This window comes from Plasmodium sp. gorilla clade G2 (assembly GCF_900097015.1).
Source record: "Plasmodium sp. gorilla clade G2 genome assembly, chromosome: 3".
NCBI classification, from domain to species: domain Eukaryota; phylum Apicomplexa; class Aconoidasida; order Haemosporida; family Plasmodiidae; genus Plasmodium; species Plasmodium adleri (nom. inval.).
This window is the reverse complement of record NC_041695.1, coordinates 225,001-238,983: the sequence shown is the minus strand read 5'-3', so window position 1 is coordinate 238,983 and position 13,983 is coordinate 225,001. Positions and strand designations below refer to the sequence as shown.

Here is a 13,983-nt window from a genome sequence, read left to right as displayed (position 1 = left end):
CCTATTAATATTGCACAGATAAATATATATATATATATATATATTTTTAAAATATATACCTTTTGATATATATATATTATCTATATTTTTAATATCTGCATATAAATATTTTTATCTTTTAATTGTTTTTCTTATTTTTTTGTAATTTTTTTTTTTTTAAAACTTTATTATAATACTATTCTTAATTCTTAAAGTATTTGAATGTATCTTATTTATGAGGTTGTAGTTATCATAAGTCTATATAAATAAATTCACATATTGTTAAAATTTATATGTGTTAATATATATAAATATTTTTATATGAATATGTTTGTATGGAAAAGAAATTTTTTTTTTTCTTTCCACGTATTAAAATGTAATATTCCAAAAAAGGAGGATGAGAAAAAAAAAAAAAAAAAAAAAATTAAATAATAAAAAATAAAAAATGAAATATCCTAATTATATATATATATATATATAATGATTTTAAATTAACAGACTATTAATTATTAAAAGATTTATTATAATGAGCATAAATAAATATAAATATATATATATATATATATTTATATTTTTACATTTCCTACTCTTATGAACAGTAGGTGGCGTAGTCTATCGAACCTTGAGTGTTATATGTAAGGGACTCATTATGAGGTATAGTATGTTGTAGAGACAATTCATTAGTATTGTTAGGTTCTATAGATTCATTATCTTCTGTATTATTTTTATCCTTTAGTGAAACAGTGTGATGAAAATAAGTATTATCACGAGCATATATGATTTGTTGTATGTCATGTATTAATATGTAACTATCGTCAGTCTGATTGCATAACAATTCTAGAAAACGTAATTTATTATAATAGAAATTTTTTTGAAAGTGAAGAATTTTTTTCTCATTTTCTTCTTCTTTTAATTTATTTTGTATTAATAAAAGTTCTTGATTTTTGTTTTCTAATTGTGTTTTTAATTTTTTATTTTGGTCCATTAAAGAATTGTAATCTTTTTGACTTTCTAAAATTTTGGCTTTATTATGATAATGGGATAAAGAACCTTGCGAAAAAATATTATTTGAAAGAGACAATCTTTTGTTAACATTATTATTATGATGATTAGATGTATTTTTATTTTTATGTATGTTTATATTTATATCATTGTTAGATGATAACAAAGATGTATTATTATTACTATTAATTATATTGTTATTATGATCATTGTTTAAATTTATATGCATAGTTCCTTTTTCGCTCTTTACAAATTTGTTAATATTATTATAATTATTATTATTATTATTATTATTGTTATTATTTGATGATGTTGTAGTAGAAGATGTAACGGCACTATACAAATTACTATTAATATAATTATTTACATTATTAGACACACTATTATTATTTATATTAATATTTGCACTATTATTCACATTATTATTTATATTATTATTTACAATATTACTGTTCATACCTCTTGATGTACCTTTTCCACATCCTATAGAAATCTCCCGATTAACACTATCCCTATGTTCCAAGTTTTTGGTCTTGTTTAAATTTGTTCCTATATTATTATCACTATATATATATTTTTTTTCTTTTAAAACATTTATATCAGTTTTGGCCCATTCGGGGAGATAATTATTAAGTTGCTTATAATCTCCTCTCTCACCTAAGAGGCACAATTTTCTTCTTTCTATTGGGTCATAATTAATTACTTGCTCATTATTATAATCTATAATACGTTCAAAAAATGATTTAAACCATTGTAAGAATTCGAAATTATCTTGATATTTTCCTTTTATTAATTTGTCTACATCCATATATTTCTTTATACCAAGTTTATTAAAAACACTTTGGATTAATTTATAATTTATTATACATTCATATTCCATTTTGGCATTCCATTTTGCTTTATGTAAAACTGATTTATTTGGAAAAAGAATATCTAATAATTGTATATATATTGCTCCATTAGAACATTGTTCTACTTTTGTTATATTCAATTTTAAATATCTATTGACCCATTCGATTAATTCCTTTCGACTTACAAAAAAGGACGAATCCATTTTTCCTGCTGTTTGTAAGTCTTTATATTCAGCCATTATATACAAAAAAAAAAAAAAAAAAAAAAAAAAAAAAGAGAGAGAGAGAGAGAGAGCAATGAATTAATTCATAATAAATATAATGAAAGAAACATATAATATATTTTATTTATATTGTATCAATTTAAAGTATTATTTTTTTCATTGAAGGGGAAAGCGGCATTTTTATAATGTTCCTATATATTTTTTTTTTTTCATGTGTGTGTGTGCAAATCGGAAAATAAAATAAAATAAAATAATATAAGGTTATATATATATATATTATTTTACATTAATTTTTATTTATAATTGCCTGACTTAGACAGGTAAAAAAAAAATAAATAAATAAATAAATAAATAAGCTATTTGTATATTATTTCGAAATTTAGCTATATTTTATGAGAAAACCTTATTATATTATATGTATTTATATATTTTATTATTGTAGAAATGTAGAAAAAAAAAAAAAAAAATCGTTCTTTACTCCTGAACTTTTTAAAGAACAATATATTATATATATATATAATGATTTATCATTATTTTTTATAAATATAATATTGTTTGAATATATATTTATGCGTCAAAAGGAGGGAGGGAAAATAATACCTATTGATGATGAATTATTTTAATAAATAAATAAATAAATAAATCCGTATATATATTTAAAGATTCAATAAACAAATAAAAAAAAAAAAAAAAGTACATATGATATTCATATCTGTTACGCTCTTATTATAGAATATAAGTTATATAAAAGAACACATATTTTTTTTATATGACATATTAATATAAATATGATAATTGTATAATAATAAAACCTTTGGAAATAAGAATAACATAAAAATATATATATATATATATATTATGTCCCATTAAGTTTTAATTGAACACATAAAGTATTTTATATGATATATTATTTGGATTGTTCTCTTTTTAACTTGTTTTATTATTTTATTGTTCTTTTTTTTTTCGTATTTTCTTAAAACCTTAACAAAATTGTTTCTTTAATGTTGGTTTTACAACACCATCATTTTATAATTACTAATTAATAATAATAATTATTATTATAAATAAAACAACTTTATTATATAACATTGAATAAAAAAAAAAAAAAAAATTAATCATATAATAATTTTTAAAAATGAAATTGTTATTATCTTATAGTTTTTATTATAATTTTAATTAAAAAAATAAAATATATATATATATATATATATCATAATTAATATATTGTATAATAATAATATATTATTTATAATATATATTATGATATATATTTTTTATTTATCATTAATAATTATTATCTCCCCCTAGGTCATATGACCCCTAAAATATATATTTATATATTACCTATTAGGTTTTATGTATATATATATTATAATTATATATATAATATATTTTTTCTTAATAATATACCTCTAATTTTAATTAAAAAAATGAATATGTAATTCACAATATTAATAATAATTTTTAACAAAATTTTATTTTAAAATTATTTTTGTATATATCATAATATATATAATATTTTTTTAGGAGCTTGTCATCATTTTTAATAGGCTTAATTTTATATGGGAATAAAAAGTAAAAAGCAATATTAGGTAAATATATTATATATATATATATATCATTATATATTAAAAAAAAAAAAAACACATTAAACATTTTTATAAGTATATATTATTTTAACAATATAATTATATATATATAAATATATATGAATAATTAATATATAAATAATATATAATATAATATTATATATGTATTATATATATATTTATATATGTATGTATGATATATAAATATTTTATTTATTTTTATTTATTTCCTTGTTTTTTTTAAAAAATTATATTTTCTTTTTTTTTTTATAATTTTTCTTTTTTTATTGATAATAAATTTTTTGTAGATTTTTGTAAAAAATAAAAGATTATAATTTTAATTTTTTTTTTTTTTTTTCTTCTTAATATAAGTTTTCATAAGTTCTTATATGATTTATTAATAATATATATATATAATATAAAAAGAATTAAAATTTTATAAACTTTTCAACATTTTTATATTAACAATGGCAGTAAGGATAAAAATTAAAAAATAAAATAAATGAATATTTTATATAAATTATAATTTTTAAGAATTTTCATATATAATTATAATATATATATATATATATATATATATAAACTTATGTTTGCTTTTTTTACATGTTTGATATTATATGTTATAACATTATACATTTATATAACAATACCTTAATACATGTATATATTTTTTTCTTTCCCCCTTTTTTTTTTTTTTTTTTTTTTTTATAATTATAGGATAGGTATGAAAATCAAGTCGAAAATGAATTAGGAAAAAATATGACTAGTTTGAGAGCTAAGAAGGTTAACAAAAATAAGGAGTTAAAACAAGCAGCTAGCAAAAAGATAAAAACATTGAAATTAGTAAGGACAAAAGAAAAAAAAAAAAATAAAATAAAATAAATATTATTAAATATAATAATGTACACATATTGGTTGTATATTAAATTGTTATATGAATGATATGTTCCCGCTTTAGCTTCATTTTTTAATATTATATAAAAATATATATATATATATATATATATTTATGTGTATATATATTTTATATGTTTGTATAAATTTTTGTTTCCACTTATTTTGTTTTGTTTAGATAAATAAAAAGAAGAGAAATGACTTACGACAAAGAACATTAAGGTATGAAGAAGAATATGAAAACGAAAGGAAGAAAATTATAGAATTAAAAAGAGAGGCAAGGAAAAACAACTGTTTTTATAGAGAAGCTGAAAAGAAAGTTGTATTTGTTATAAGATTAAAGGGTGTTAACAAATTGCCTCCAAAGGTTAGATCAGTTTTTCGTTTATTAAGATTATTACAAGTACATAATGGTGTATTTGTAAAAGTAAATAAGGCAACTAAAGAAATGTTAAAGATTGTTGAGCCTTATGTTACTTATGGATACCCCACTTTATCTACTGTAAGAAAATTATTATATAAGAGAGGTTATGTAAGAGTTGGAAAAGTAAGAAGATATGCAAGAAAAAAAATACAAGATAATGCTGATATTTCAAAACATTTAGGAAAATATAATGTACATGGAATTGAAGATATGGTATATCAATTATATACTTGTGGACCAGTTTTTAAAAAAGTTAATAATTTCTTATGGGCATTTAAATTAAAACCACCCAAAAAAGGATTCAAAGCAAAGAGACATGCATTCAACGAACCAAGACCAGGAGACTGGGGAAACAGAGAAACTCACATTAACGAATTAATTAATAGAATGATCTAATATGAATAAATATAAATAAAAAAATATATACATATATATATTTTAATTTATTATATATTTTTTCTTTTATGTTTCATCGTTCATTTATTTATTTTATTATATGTATATAATATATAATATATAATAATTCTTTTTTTTTTTTTTTTTTTTTTTTTCCTTTAAAAAAAAATTTCAAACAGTATGCCAAATAAATTGAAAAAAAAATTTATATTTAAAATTAGTATTTGAAAATAGTTATAATAAAATGGTTAAAGAATAATTATAAGTGTATAAAAGGAATAGGTTTTTTTTAATTTTTTTATACCTACTTTTTAAAATAAATAAATATATATATATATATTATATGTACATTTTGATCCTTTATTCATTATCCAATTTTCATTTTCTTTATTTTTTTTTCTTAAAAATGTTAAAAATAATATATAAATGTATAAATAATTTTATATTCAAAAAAAAAATATATATATATAATATATGTATAGATTAATATAATATATTATATATATATTTATAATGAAACCTTTTCTTTTAATATGTACTATAAAATTATATATTATTTAACATGTGCATATATATATATATATATATATATATATATATATATATTAAATATAATATTATATAATAAAATGATAATATTTATATATTAGTTATTTATATTTTTGAAGTATGTAATTTTTCCGACTATATATAATATTGTATATAATAATATTACCATATAGTACCTAAAATAATATTTATGGGGGATATATAAATTTTATTATTATAGAACATTACATATTTATTTGATAATAATAACTATTATTATTTTATTTTAAAAAGCCCTAAATAAAATTTATTATATATATATTATTACATATGTATATACTATAAATAACATAATATAAAATACATTCAATCATATATATAATAAAATATTAAAAAAAAATATATATATAATATATATATACCATATATTATAATATATATATTATTATACATATTTATATATTTATATTTTTATATATCTTATATTTTTTAAACAAATTTATTCTTTTATATTTTTTTCCAAAAATTTTTTTTTTTTTTTTAAATATTCTATTAATTAAAATATTTTATATATATATAATAAAAAAAAAAGCATTGTGAATTTTTTTTTTTTTTTTACTAAAAAAAAATATTTCCACTTGTTGATTTTCTTCATATTAAATTCTTTAAAATATTCCTTTTGTTATTTTAATTTTTATTATATTTAATTATTATTTACAAATTATATAAATAAATTTTATTTTTTCGAACAAAATGAGTGATGTTGAAAGTGTTGATAATAATGTAGTAGTTGAAGAAAAGGCTGTTTTTGATAATGTTACAGCAATACAAAAGGTAAGATCATTATTTATAAAATAATAATAATTAAATATAAATATATATATATATATTATTATATTTCAGAATATATTTTGAATGTAATATTTATATTTACATATATATATTTATATTGTTATGCTAAATAAATCCATATTATATGTCAAAAGGAAAAAAAAAAAAAAAAAAAAAAGAAAAAAAAAAACCTTAATGTATATGTATATATATATATATATATATATATTTTTTCTCCTTTAATTTTTGTAGGTTATTAAAAATGCTCATGTACACGACGGACTAAAAATTGGAATTAGAGAAGTTATAAAATCCATCGAATCTCAAGAAGCAAAAGTATGTTTCTTATCAGATGTATGCTCAGAACCAGCATATAAAAAATTAGTCACTTCCTTATGTGCTGAAAAAAACATTCCATTATTTATGGTACAAAATGATAGTAAAGATTTAGGTCATTGGGCTGGTTTATTTAAATTAGATAATGAAGGAAATGCAAGAAAAATTATTGGAGCTAGTTCTGTTGCAGTTGTTGATTTTGGAGAGGACTCAGCAGAAAAAGACTTTTTATTATCACAAAATCAAACTGTTACTGCTTAAATGTTTTTTTTTTTTTTATATATATATCGTAAATATATAAATATATATATATATGATATATAATGTATAATATAATATTTTATATAAGTCTTATTATAACAAATAAAAAATATAGATATATATATATAAATATATATATATGTATATTTTTTTTTTTTTTTTTTTTTTTTTTTTTTTTTTTATAAATTATTAACATTATCCATTTTGCCTTAAATACCTTGTTAATTATTTTAAATTTTATATGTTTGTGTTTATAAAAATATTATATCTTATCAAATTGTCTTTAAAGAAAATATATCAATATATAATAAATATATTTATATATTAGGGTAAAAAGAAAAGAAAAAAAAAAAAATGAGAAAAGTCTTTTAAAAGAAGAATATTTTAATGATATTATTATAATCATATATATATAAATTACATGGTAAAATAAAAAATTTATTAAAATATTTTGAATATAAAAAAGAATAAAATAATAAGAAAATTTAAATAATGTGTATATATAATAAATATATGTTTATTTATATATACACACATATATATATATATATATATATATATATATTTTTTTTTGGTACAATGAAAAAAAGTGTATTGTTTCAAAAATGTTTTATGTCCTTAATTAGGATTAAATATATTATTTATAATTAGAGTTTATAAAATATGTATATATTACCAAGTTGATGAAAAAAAAAAAAAAAAAAAAAAAAAAAATATACATATATATACATACATATATATTATATTTTACATATGTGTGGTAGACATATGGAGCATAAAATGAATAAGTGATAGATAATATATAGAAAGCTTTATGATCTTGGTTTTTCTTTTTTTTCTTTAAATAAAGCTAATAAAGAAACTCTTGCGACTTTTACTACTTTAAATTTAACACCAGGCAAATCACCAACTGAGTGACCACTTCGACCAAATCCTGAGACTAAAACTTCGTCATTTTCATCGATGAAATTTAAACAACCATCTCCTGGTACGAATGCTGTAATTTTTTTTCCGTTTTTTATTAATTGAACTCTAACACATTTACGGTAAGCAGAGTTGGGCTAAACAAAAATAAATATAAATATATAAATATAAATATATATATATATATATATATATATATATTTTTTTATATATATATATTTTTATATATATATTTTTATATATATGTTATATATTTCATTTGCTTGACACACACAAAAAAAAGATTTCATAATAACTATTCACAAAGACAATGCGATTCTTTTGTGTATTTATATGTTGTTGAAGAAATATACTATTTTTTTTTATGTATTAATAAAACAACAAAAATGAAATAAAGTAATATATCTCCTTAATTTTCTTTATCCATTTTCTGACCCACGCAGTTCATTTATATAAACACATGGAACACAAATGGAATATACGAAGATATGTAAAAATATAATGTATACCACATATATATATTATTATATATGTGCTATATATTATTTTTGTTTGTTTTTTTTTTATATAATATATAAAGAAATAATTATATGTATTATTATTTATATTTATTTATTTTGTATATATATATATATATATATATATATATATTTATACCTGTTTTGCTTCAATAGCAACTTTTTCAACAACTATTCCCTTAGCATGAGAACTTCCTCTGAAAGGGTTAGATTTCCAACGAGTACCAAGGTGAGATTTTTTGTAACTTTTATCAGCCCATCTTTGGGTTCTTCTTCTAATTCTTAATTTCCTTGCTGCCCTTAATCCACTTGGTTTTCCTATATAATACAAAATAATAAAATATATATATATATATACATATATATATATATATATATATATATATATATATATATATATATATTAATCATAACAAAATGAAATAAAAAATTCAAATATACATACATATATATATATATATATATATATATATATATATTTATTTATATTTATTATTACCTGATCCCATTTTGAATTACTTTTTCTTATTTTTTACAAATTAAACGTAAATATATATTATAATATATATTATTTATAAAATTGTTATTATATTATTGTTTCATAAAATATATAAAAAAAAATAAAGTTAATTTATTTTATTTTATAATAATGAAATTTAATATTCCTTTTTTTTTTTTTTTTTTTTTTTTTTTTAAAGGATATATTATTTTTAAAAATAAATTTTCTTTTTTCTTTTTCTACATATAAAAATATAATATTATATATATGTATATATTTTTATATATTGGGATTTAATCAAACAAAAAAAAGCATATTAAATAAATACTTATATATATATATTATTCATTCATACATATATATATATATATATATATATATATAATGTATTTGTTTTTTTTTTTTTTATAATATTATTGGTAAAAAGGTAAATACAATTCCCTCCTTCAAGTTTATAATATTTATAATATATATAAAATAAATTTTATGTATATAATATTTGGTATATCATAATATGTAATATATATATATAATATATTTTAATACTTAAGAAATATATATAAATATATATTAAATATTATTATATGTATAAGATTTTTAAGTTATAGTAAAAATTGTATATACATATATGTAATATAATATTATATATATAATATATTATATGTATATAAAAAGGCGTGTTAAGTGGTTAGATATTATATATGTAATAATATGACATAATATATATAATATATTATATATATATATATAATATATATTATATATAATTAAAAATAAACTTCGAATTATTTGAATATATTAAAAATAATATATAATAAAATAAATAAATAAATAAATAAATATATATATATATATATATATATATATTTTTATATATTATTTTATTCCCACCTTAAATATTAAAGAATAAGAGATCCTTATTTTACATAACATAATATACATTATTTAAAAAAAAATATATTTATATAATTTAAAAAAAAAAAAAAAAAAAAATTATATTTTATATCACTTTTAATAATATATATTGAAATAAAAAAATTTATGTTCTTCATTTAAAATGTTCATGTTGAAAAATAAAAAAAAAATATTTTTTTCAAGAGGGTATTAAAGATAATTGTATATGGATAAAAATAAAATAATAATAATATATTTATACTATATTAATATAGCAATAGGAATACACAAGAAAAAAAAAAAAATAAATAAAATAAAATAATAATAATAAATAAATAAATATTTATAAGTGTCATATTTTGTTCTCATTTTTTCAAGTTAATAATATTAATAATAATAAAATTATTATTATTGTAAGAAAATTTTATAAGAGTAAAAATATAAATACAACATCGAATGTGTCCATACCCCAATTATAAGATGTAGTATATTATTAAATGATAAAATATACTTTGTTAAGTAATTTATTCCTTTTATATGTCCTATTTTATATCTTATAAATATAAAAAAAAATAATAATAAAAAATATTAAACCTTGTTGTCCATTTACTTTTTAAAAATATTAGATATAGATCCTATTATGATGTTTCAAAAATATAAAATATATATATTATATGTATATATATATTTATTTATTTATATGATCGTGTGTGAATTTTTCGTCAATTATTCTTTCAATATATAATTGAAATAAAAAAAAAAAAAAAAAAAATGATAATGAATTAAAGATAATTATATCACCTAAATTATAATATATAAATAATATGGTTCATTTTTATATTTTTATTTTCATTGACATAAATAAAAATTTATTGTTGAATATTTGTATTTATCCTTTTAACGATTAAAAAAAATAAGGAATATACATATATATATGTATATATAAATAATTGTTGTAATATAAATTTAAATTTTTTACATTATGATGTAAAAAAAAAAAAAAAAAAGAAATTGATCCTTTAGAAATATGCAGAATGAAATATATAAATGGTTATTTTTTCACATTTCTTTATGAAAAAGGAAATTAAAAAGTTATATAAACATAATAATATTATATATATATATATATATATATAATTTGCACATGCCTTTATATATAGTTATATATTTATTTATATATTAATGATAACCACCCTCTTTTTTTTTAATTTGTAGAAAATAATATTACATTAAATATCATACAACATAAATAAATAAATAAATAAATACATATTATATATATTATATTTTTTTTATATAAGAAAATTTTATAAATTAAATAAATATATATGCCCTAAAAATAGAAAGTACAATATTATTTATATGTACATATATTTATTCATATAATTATTATATAATATACATATATATTATATATATAAATATGTATACTTAAAAATTTTTATTTTTATTCTTCCCCTCCCAAAAAAAAAAAAAAAAAAAAAAATATACATATATATATATATATATATATAATATAATAAATTAAAAAAAATATATAATTATGTGAATGAGTGAAGGATTTATAAAAATAAAAAATCTCCAAATATTTTAATTTATATCTTTATAAAAGAAATATTTATAGAATATTACTATATATTATACTGTCAAAATTAGGAGGTTATATAAAATATAAAGTGTCATATTAAAATTATAATTTTTTTTTTTTTTTTTTTTTTTTTTTTGTGAAATAGAAATAATATATAAAATGGTAAGTTTAAAAAAATAAAAAGAATAATTAAAGGATAACATTATTGAAATGTTATATATATGGCTATAATTATATTTATATTTATATTTGTATGTTTGTTTGTTTATGTATGTTCGTTTTATATATGTTAAATATATTTTGAACCCCATTATATTATTTTTTATAATGTCATAAGAACATATGTTGTTATACAAAGTAAAATATATATATATATATATATATATATTTTTTATTTTTATTTTATTTTTTTACCCTTTAGATGAATTCTGTTATGCCTGATGTTTTAAAAGAAGGGGCCCAAGAAGATAAGGGGGAAATTGCGAGACTACAATATTTTGTAGGTGCTATCGCCGTAGGAGATTTAGTTAAGAGTACTTTAGGTCCTAGAGGCTTAGATAAAATATTAACACCTTTAAATATTGAAGGTACTAGATCTCATCAACATACTGTTACAAATGATGGAGCAACAATATTAAAATCCGTGTGGTTAGATAATCCTGTTTCTAAAATATTAGTAGATGTAAGCATGCAACAAGATAATAAATGTGGTGATGGTACTACTGGTGTTGTTGTATTAGCTGCAGAAATGTTAAGAAATGCAGAAATATTAGTTGAAAATAAAATTCATCCACAAATAATATGTGATGGATTTCGTATGGCATTATCTTCTGCAAGAGAAGCTTTATTAGAATCATGTTTTTCTCATGATATCAATTCTGATTTATTTAAAGAAGATATGTTAAAAATAGCTAGAACTACATTATCTTCGAAATTATTGACACATGAAAAGGAACATTTTGCCCAACTAGCTGTAAATGCAATATTAAGAATAAAAGATAATTTAAATTTAGATTTAATACAAATAATAAAAAAAACGGGGGGTACAATTAAAGATTCATATTTAGAAGAAGGATTTATTTTAGAAAAAAGAATAGGAATCAATCAACCTAAAAGTTTAAGTAATTGTAAAGTTATGGTTGCTAATACTCCTATGGATACTGATAAGATAAAAATTTATGGGACGAAAGTTAATGTACATAGTTTTGAAGATGTTCAAGATTTAGAAAATGAAGAAAGATTAAAAATGAAAAATAAAGTAGAAAATATAATATCTCATGGATGTAATGTTTTTATAAATAGACAATTGATATATAATTACCCAGAACAAATTTTTAGAGAAAATAATGTCATGACAATTGAACATAGTGATTTTGATGGCATGGAAAGATTAGCAAATTGTTTAGATGCTGAAATAGCATCTACATTTGAAAAGGGATTAAATATAAAATTAGGATATTGTGATAAAATAGAAGAAATTATAATAGGAGAAGATAAATTAGTACGTTTTTCAGGTTGTAAAAAAAATGGAGCTTGTACTATAATTTTAAGAGGAGCATCAACACATATACTAGAAGAAAGTGAACGTTCATTACATGATGCATTAGCAGTATTATCAGAAACAATGAAAGATAATCGTGTTGTTCTAGGAGCTGGGTGTGCTGAAATGTTAATGAGTAATGCAGTAGATAATTTAGCAAGAACAGTTGAAGGAAAAAAAAGTTTAGCTATAGAAGCATATGCAAAAGCATTAAGACAAATACCAACATATATTCTAGATAATGGTGGTTTTGATAGTTCAGAAATTGTAAGTAAAATTAGAGCACAACATACTAAAGGAAATAAATATGCAGGTATAGATATTGAGAAAGGAGATGTAGGAAATATTATGGAATTGGGTATATATGAATCATATAATTCAAAATTATCACAGCTAACATCAGCAACTGAAGCAGTAGAAATGATCTTAAGAGTGGATGATATAATTAAATGTGCGCCAAGAAAAAGAACAGGAATGTAAACAAGTTTGTTATTATAATGACGTGCTATAATATGTGAAAAAAAAAATATATATATATATATTATATTATTAATAAATATCTCCACATTAATAATACATTTATAATAAAATGTAAACATATGTCATATAATATTTATTTAGCATAATAGAAAAATAAACACACCAAAAAAAAAAAAAAAAATGTTTTTTTTTACATGTTTCTTAGAATTTATAATAATATAATAT

At 17.3% G+C, this 13,983-nt stretch overlaps 5 protein-coding genes and 1 non-coding gene across 6 annotated transcripts; 3 read left to right on the top strand and 3 right to left on the bottom strand.

Moving 5' to 3' along the window:
* Positions 1–568: 568 nt before the first annotated feature.
* Positions 569–2,071, bottom strand: PADL01_0306100 (EB1 homolog, putative; the record flags this gene model as incomplete). Its single annotated transcript, XM_028683503.1, has 1 exon — positions 569–2,071. One exon carries the CDS (start codon positions 2,069–2,071, stop codon positions 569–571), a length of 1,503 nt encoding a protein of 500 aa, XP_028536480.1.
* A 2,041-nt stretch (positions 2,072–4,112) lies between these two features.
* PADL01_0306000 (60S ribosomal protein L7, putative) lies at positions 4,113–5,359 on the top strand (the record flags this gene model as incomplete). The annotated part of the gene is made up of 3 exons (XM_028683492.1): positions 4,113–4,118; positions 4,363–4,488; positions 4,718–5,359. The coding sequence occupies 3 exons, from the start codon at positions 4,113–4,115 to the stop codon at positions 5,357–5,359; spliced, it is 774 nt and encodes a 257-aa protein (XP_028536479.1).
* Positions 5,360–6,640: 1,281 nt separating this feature from the next.
* Positions 6,641–7,315, top strand: PADL01_0305900 (40S ribosomal protein S12, putative; the record flags this gene model as incomplete). Its single annotated transcript, XM_028683481.1, has 2 exons — positions 6,641–6,721; positions 6,971–7,315. 2 exons carry the CDS (start codon positions 6,641–6,643, stop codon positions 7,313–7,315), a joined length of 426 nt encoding a protein of 141 aa, XP_028536478.1.
* Positions 7,316–8,127: 812 nt separating this feature from the next.
* On the bottom strand, positions 8,128–9,266 carry PADL01_0305800 (40S ribosomal protein S23, putative; the record flags this gene model as incomplete). Its single annotated transcript, XM_028683470.1, has 3 exons — positions 8,128–8,376; positions 8,897–9,075; positions 9,257–9,266. 3 exons carry the CDS (start codon positions 9,264–9,266, stop codon positions 8,128–8,130), a joined length of 438 nt encoding a protein of 145 aa, XP_028536477.1.
* On the bottom strand, positions 8,568–8,725 carry PADL01_0305700. Its single transcript, XR_003699323.1, has one exon. It is a non-coding gene; the product is annotated as a small nucleolar RNA snoR03 (non-coding RNA).
* Positions 9,267–11,897: 2,631 nt separating the features above from the next.
* Positions 11,898–13,758, top strand: PADL01_0305600 (T-complex protein 1 subunit beta; the record flags this gene model as incomplete). Its single annotated transcript, XM_028683459.1, has 2 exons — positions 11,898–11,900; positions 12,160–13,758. 2 exons carry the CDS (start codon positions 11,898–11,900, stop codon positions 13,756–13,758), a joined length of 1,602 nt encoding a protein of 533 aa, XP_028536476.1.
* Positions 13,759–13,983: the final 225 nt, after the last annotated feature.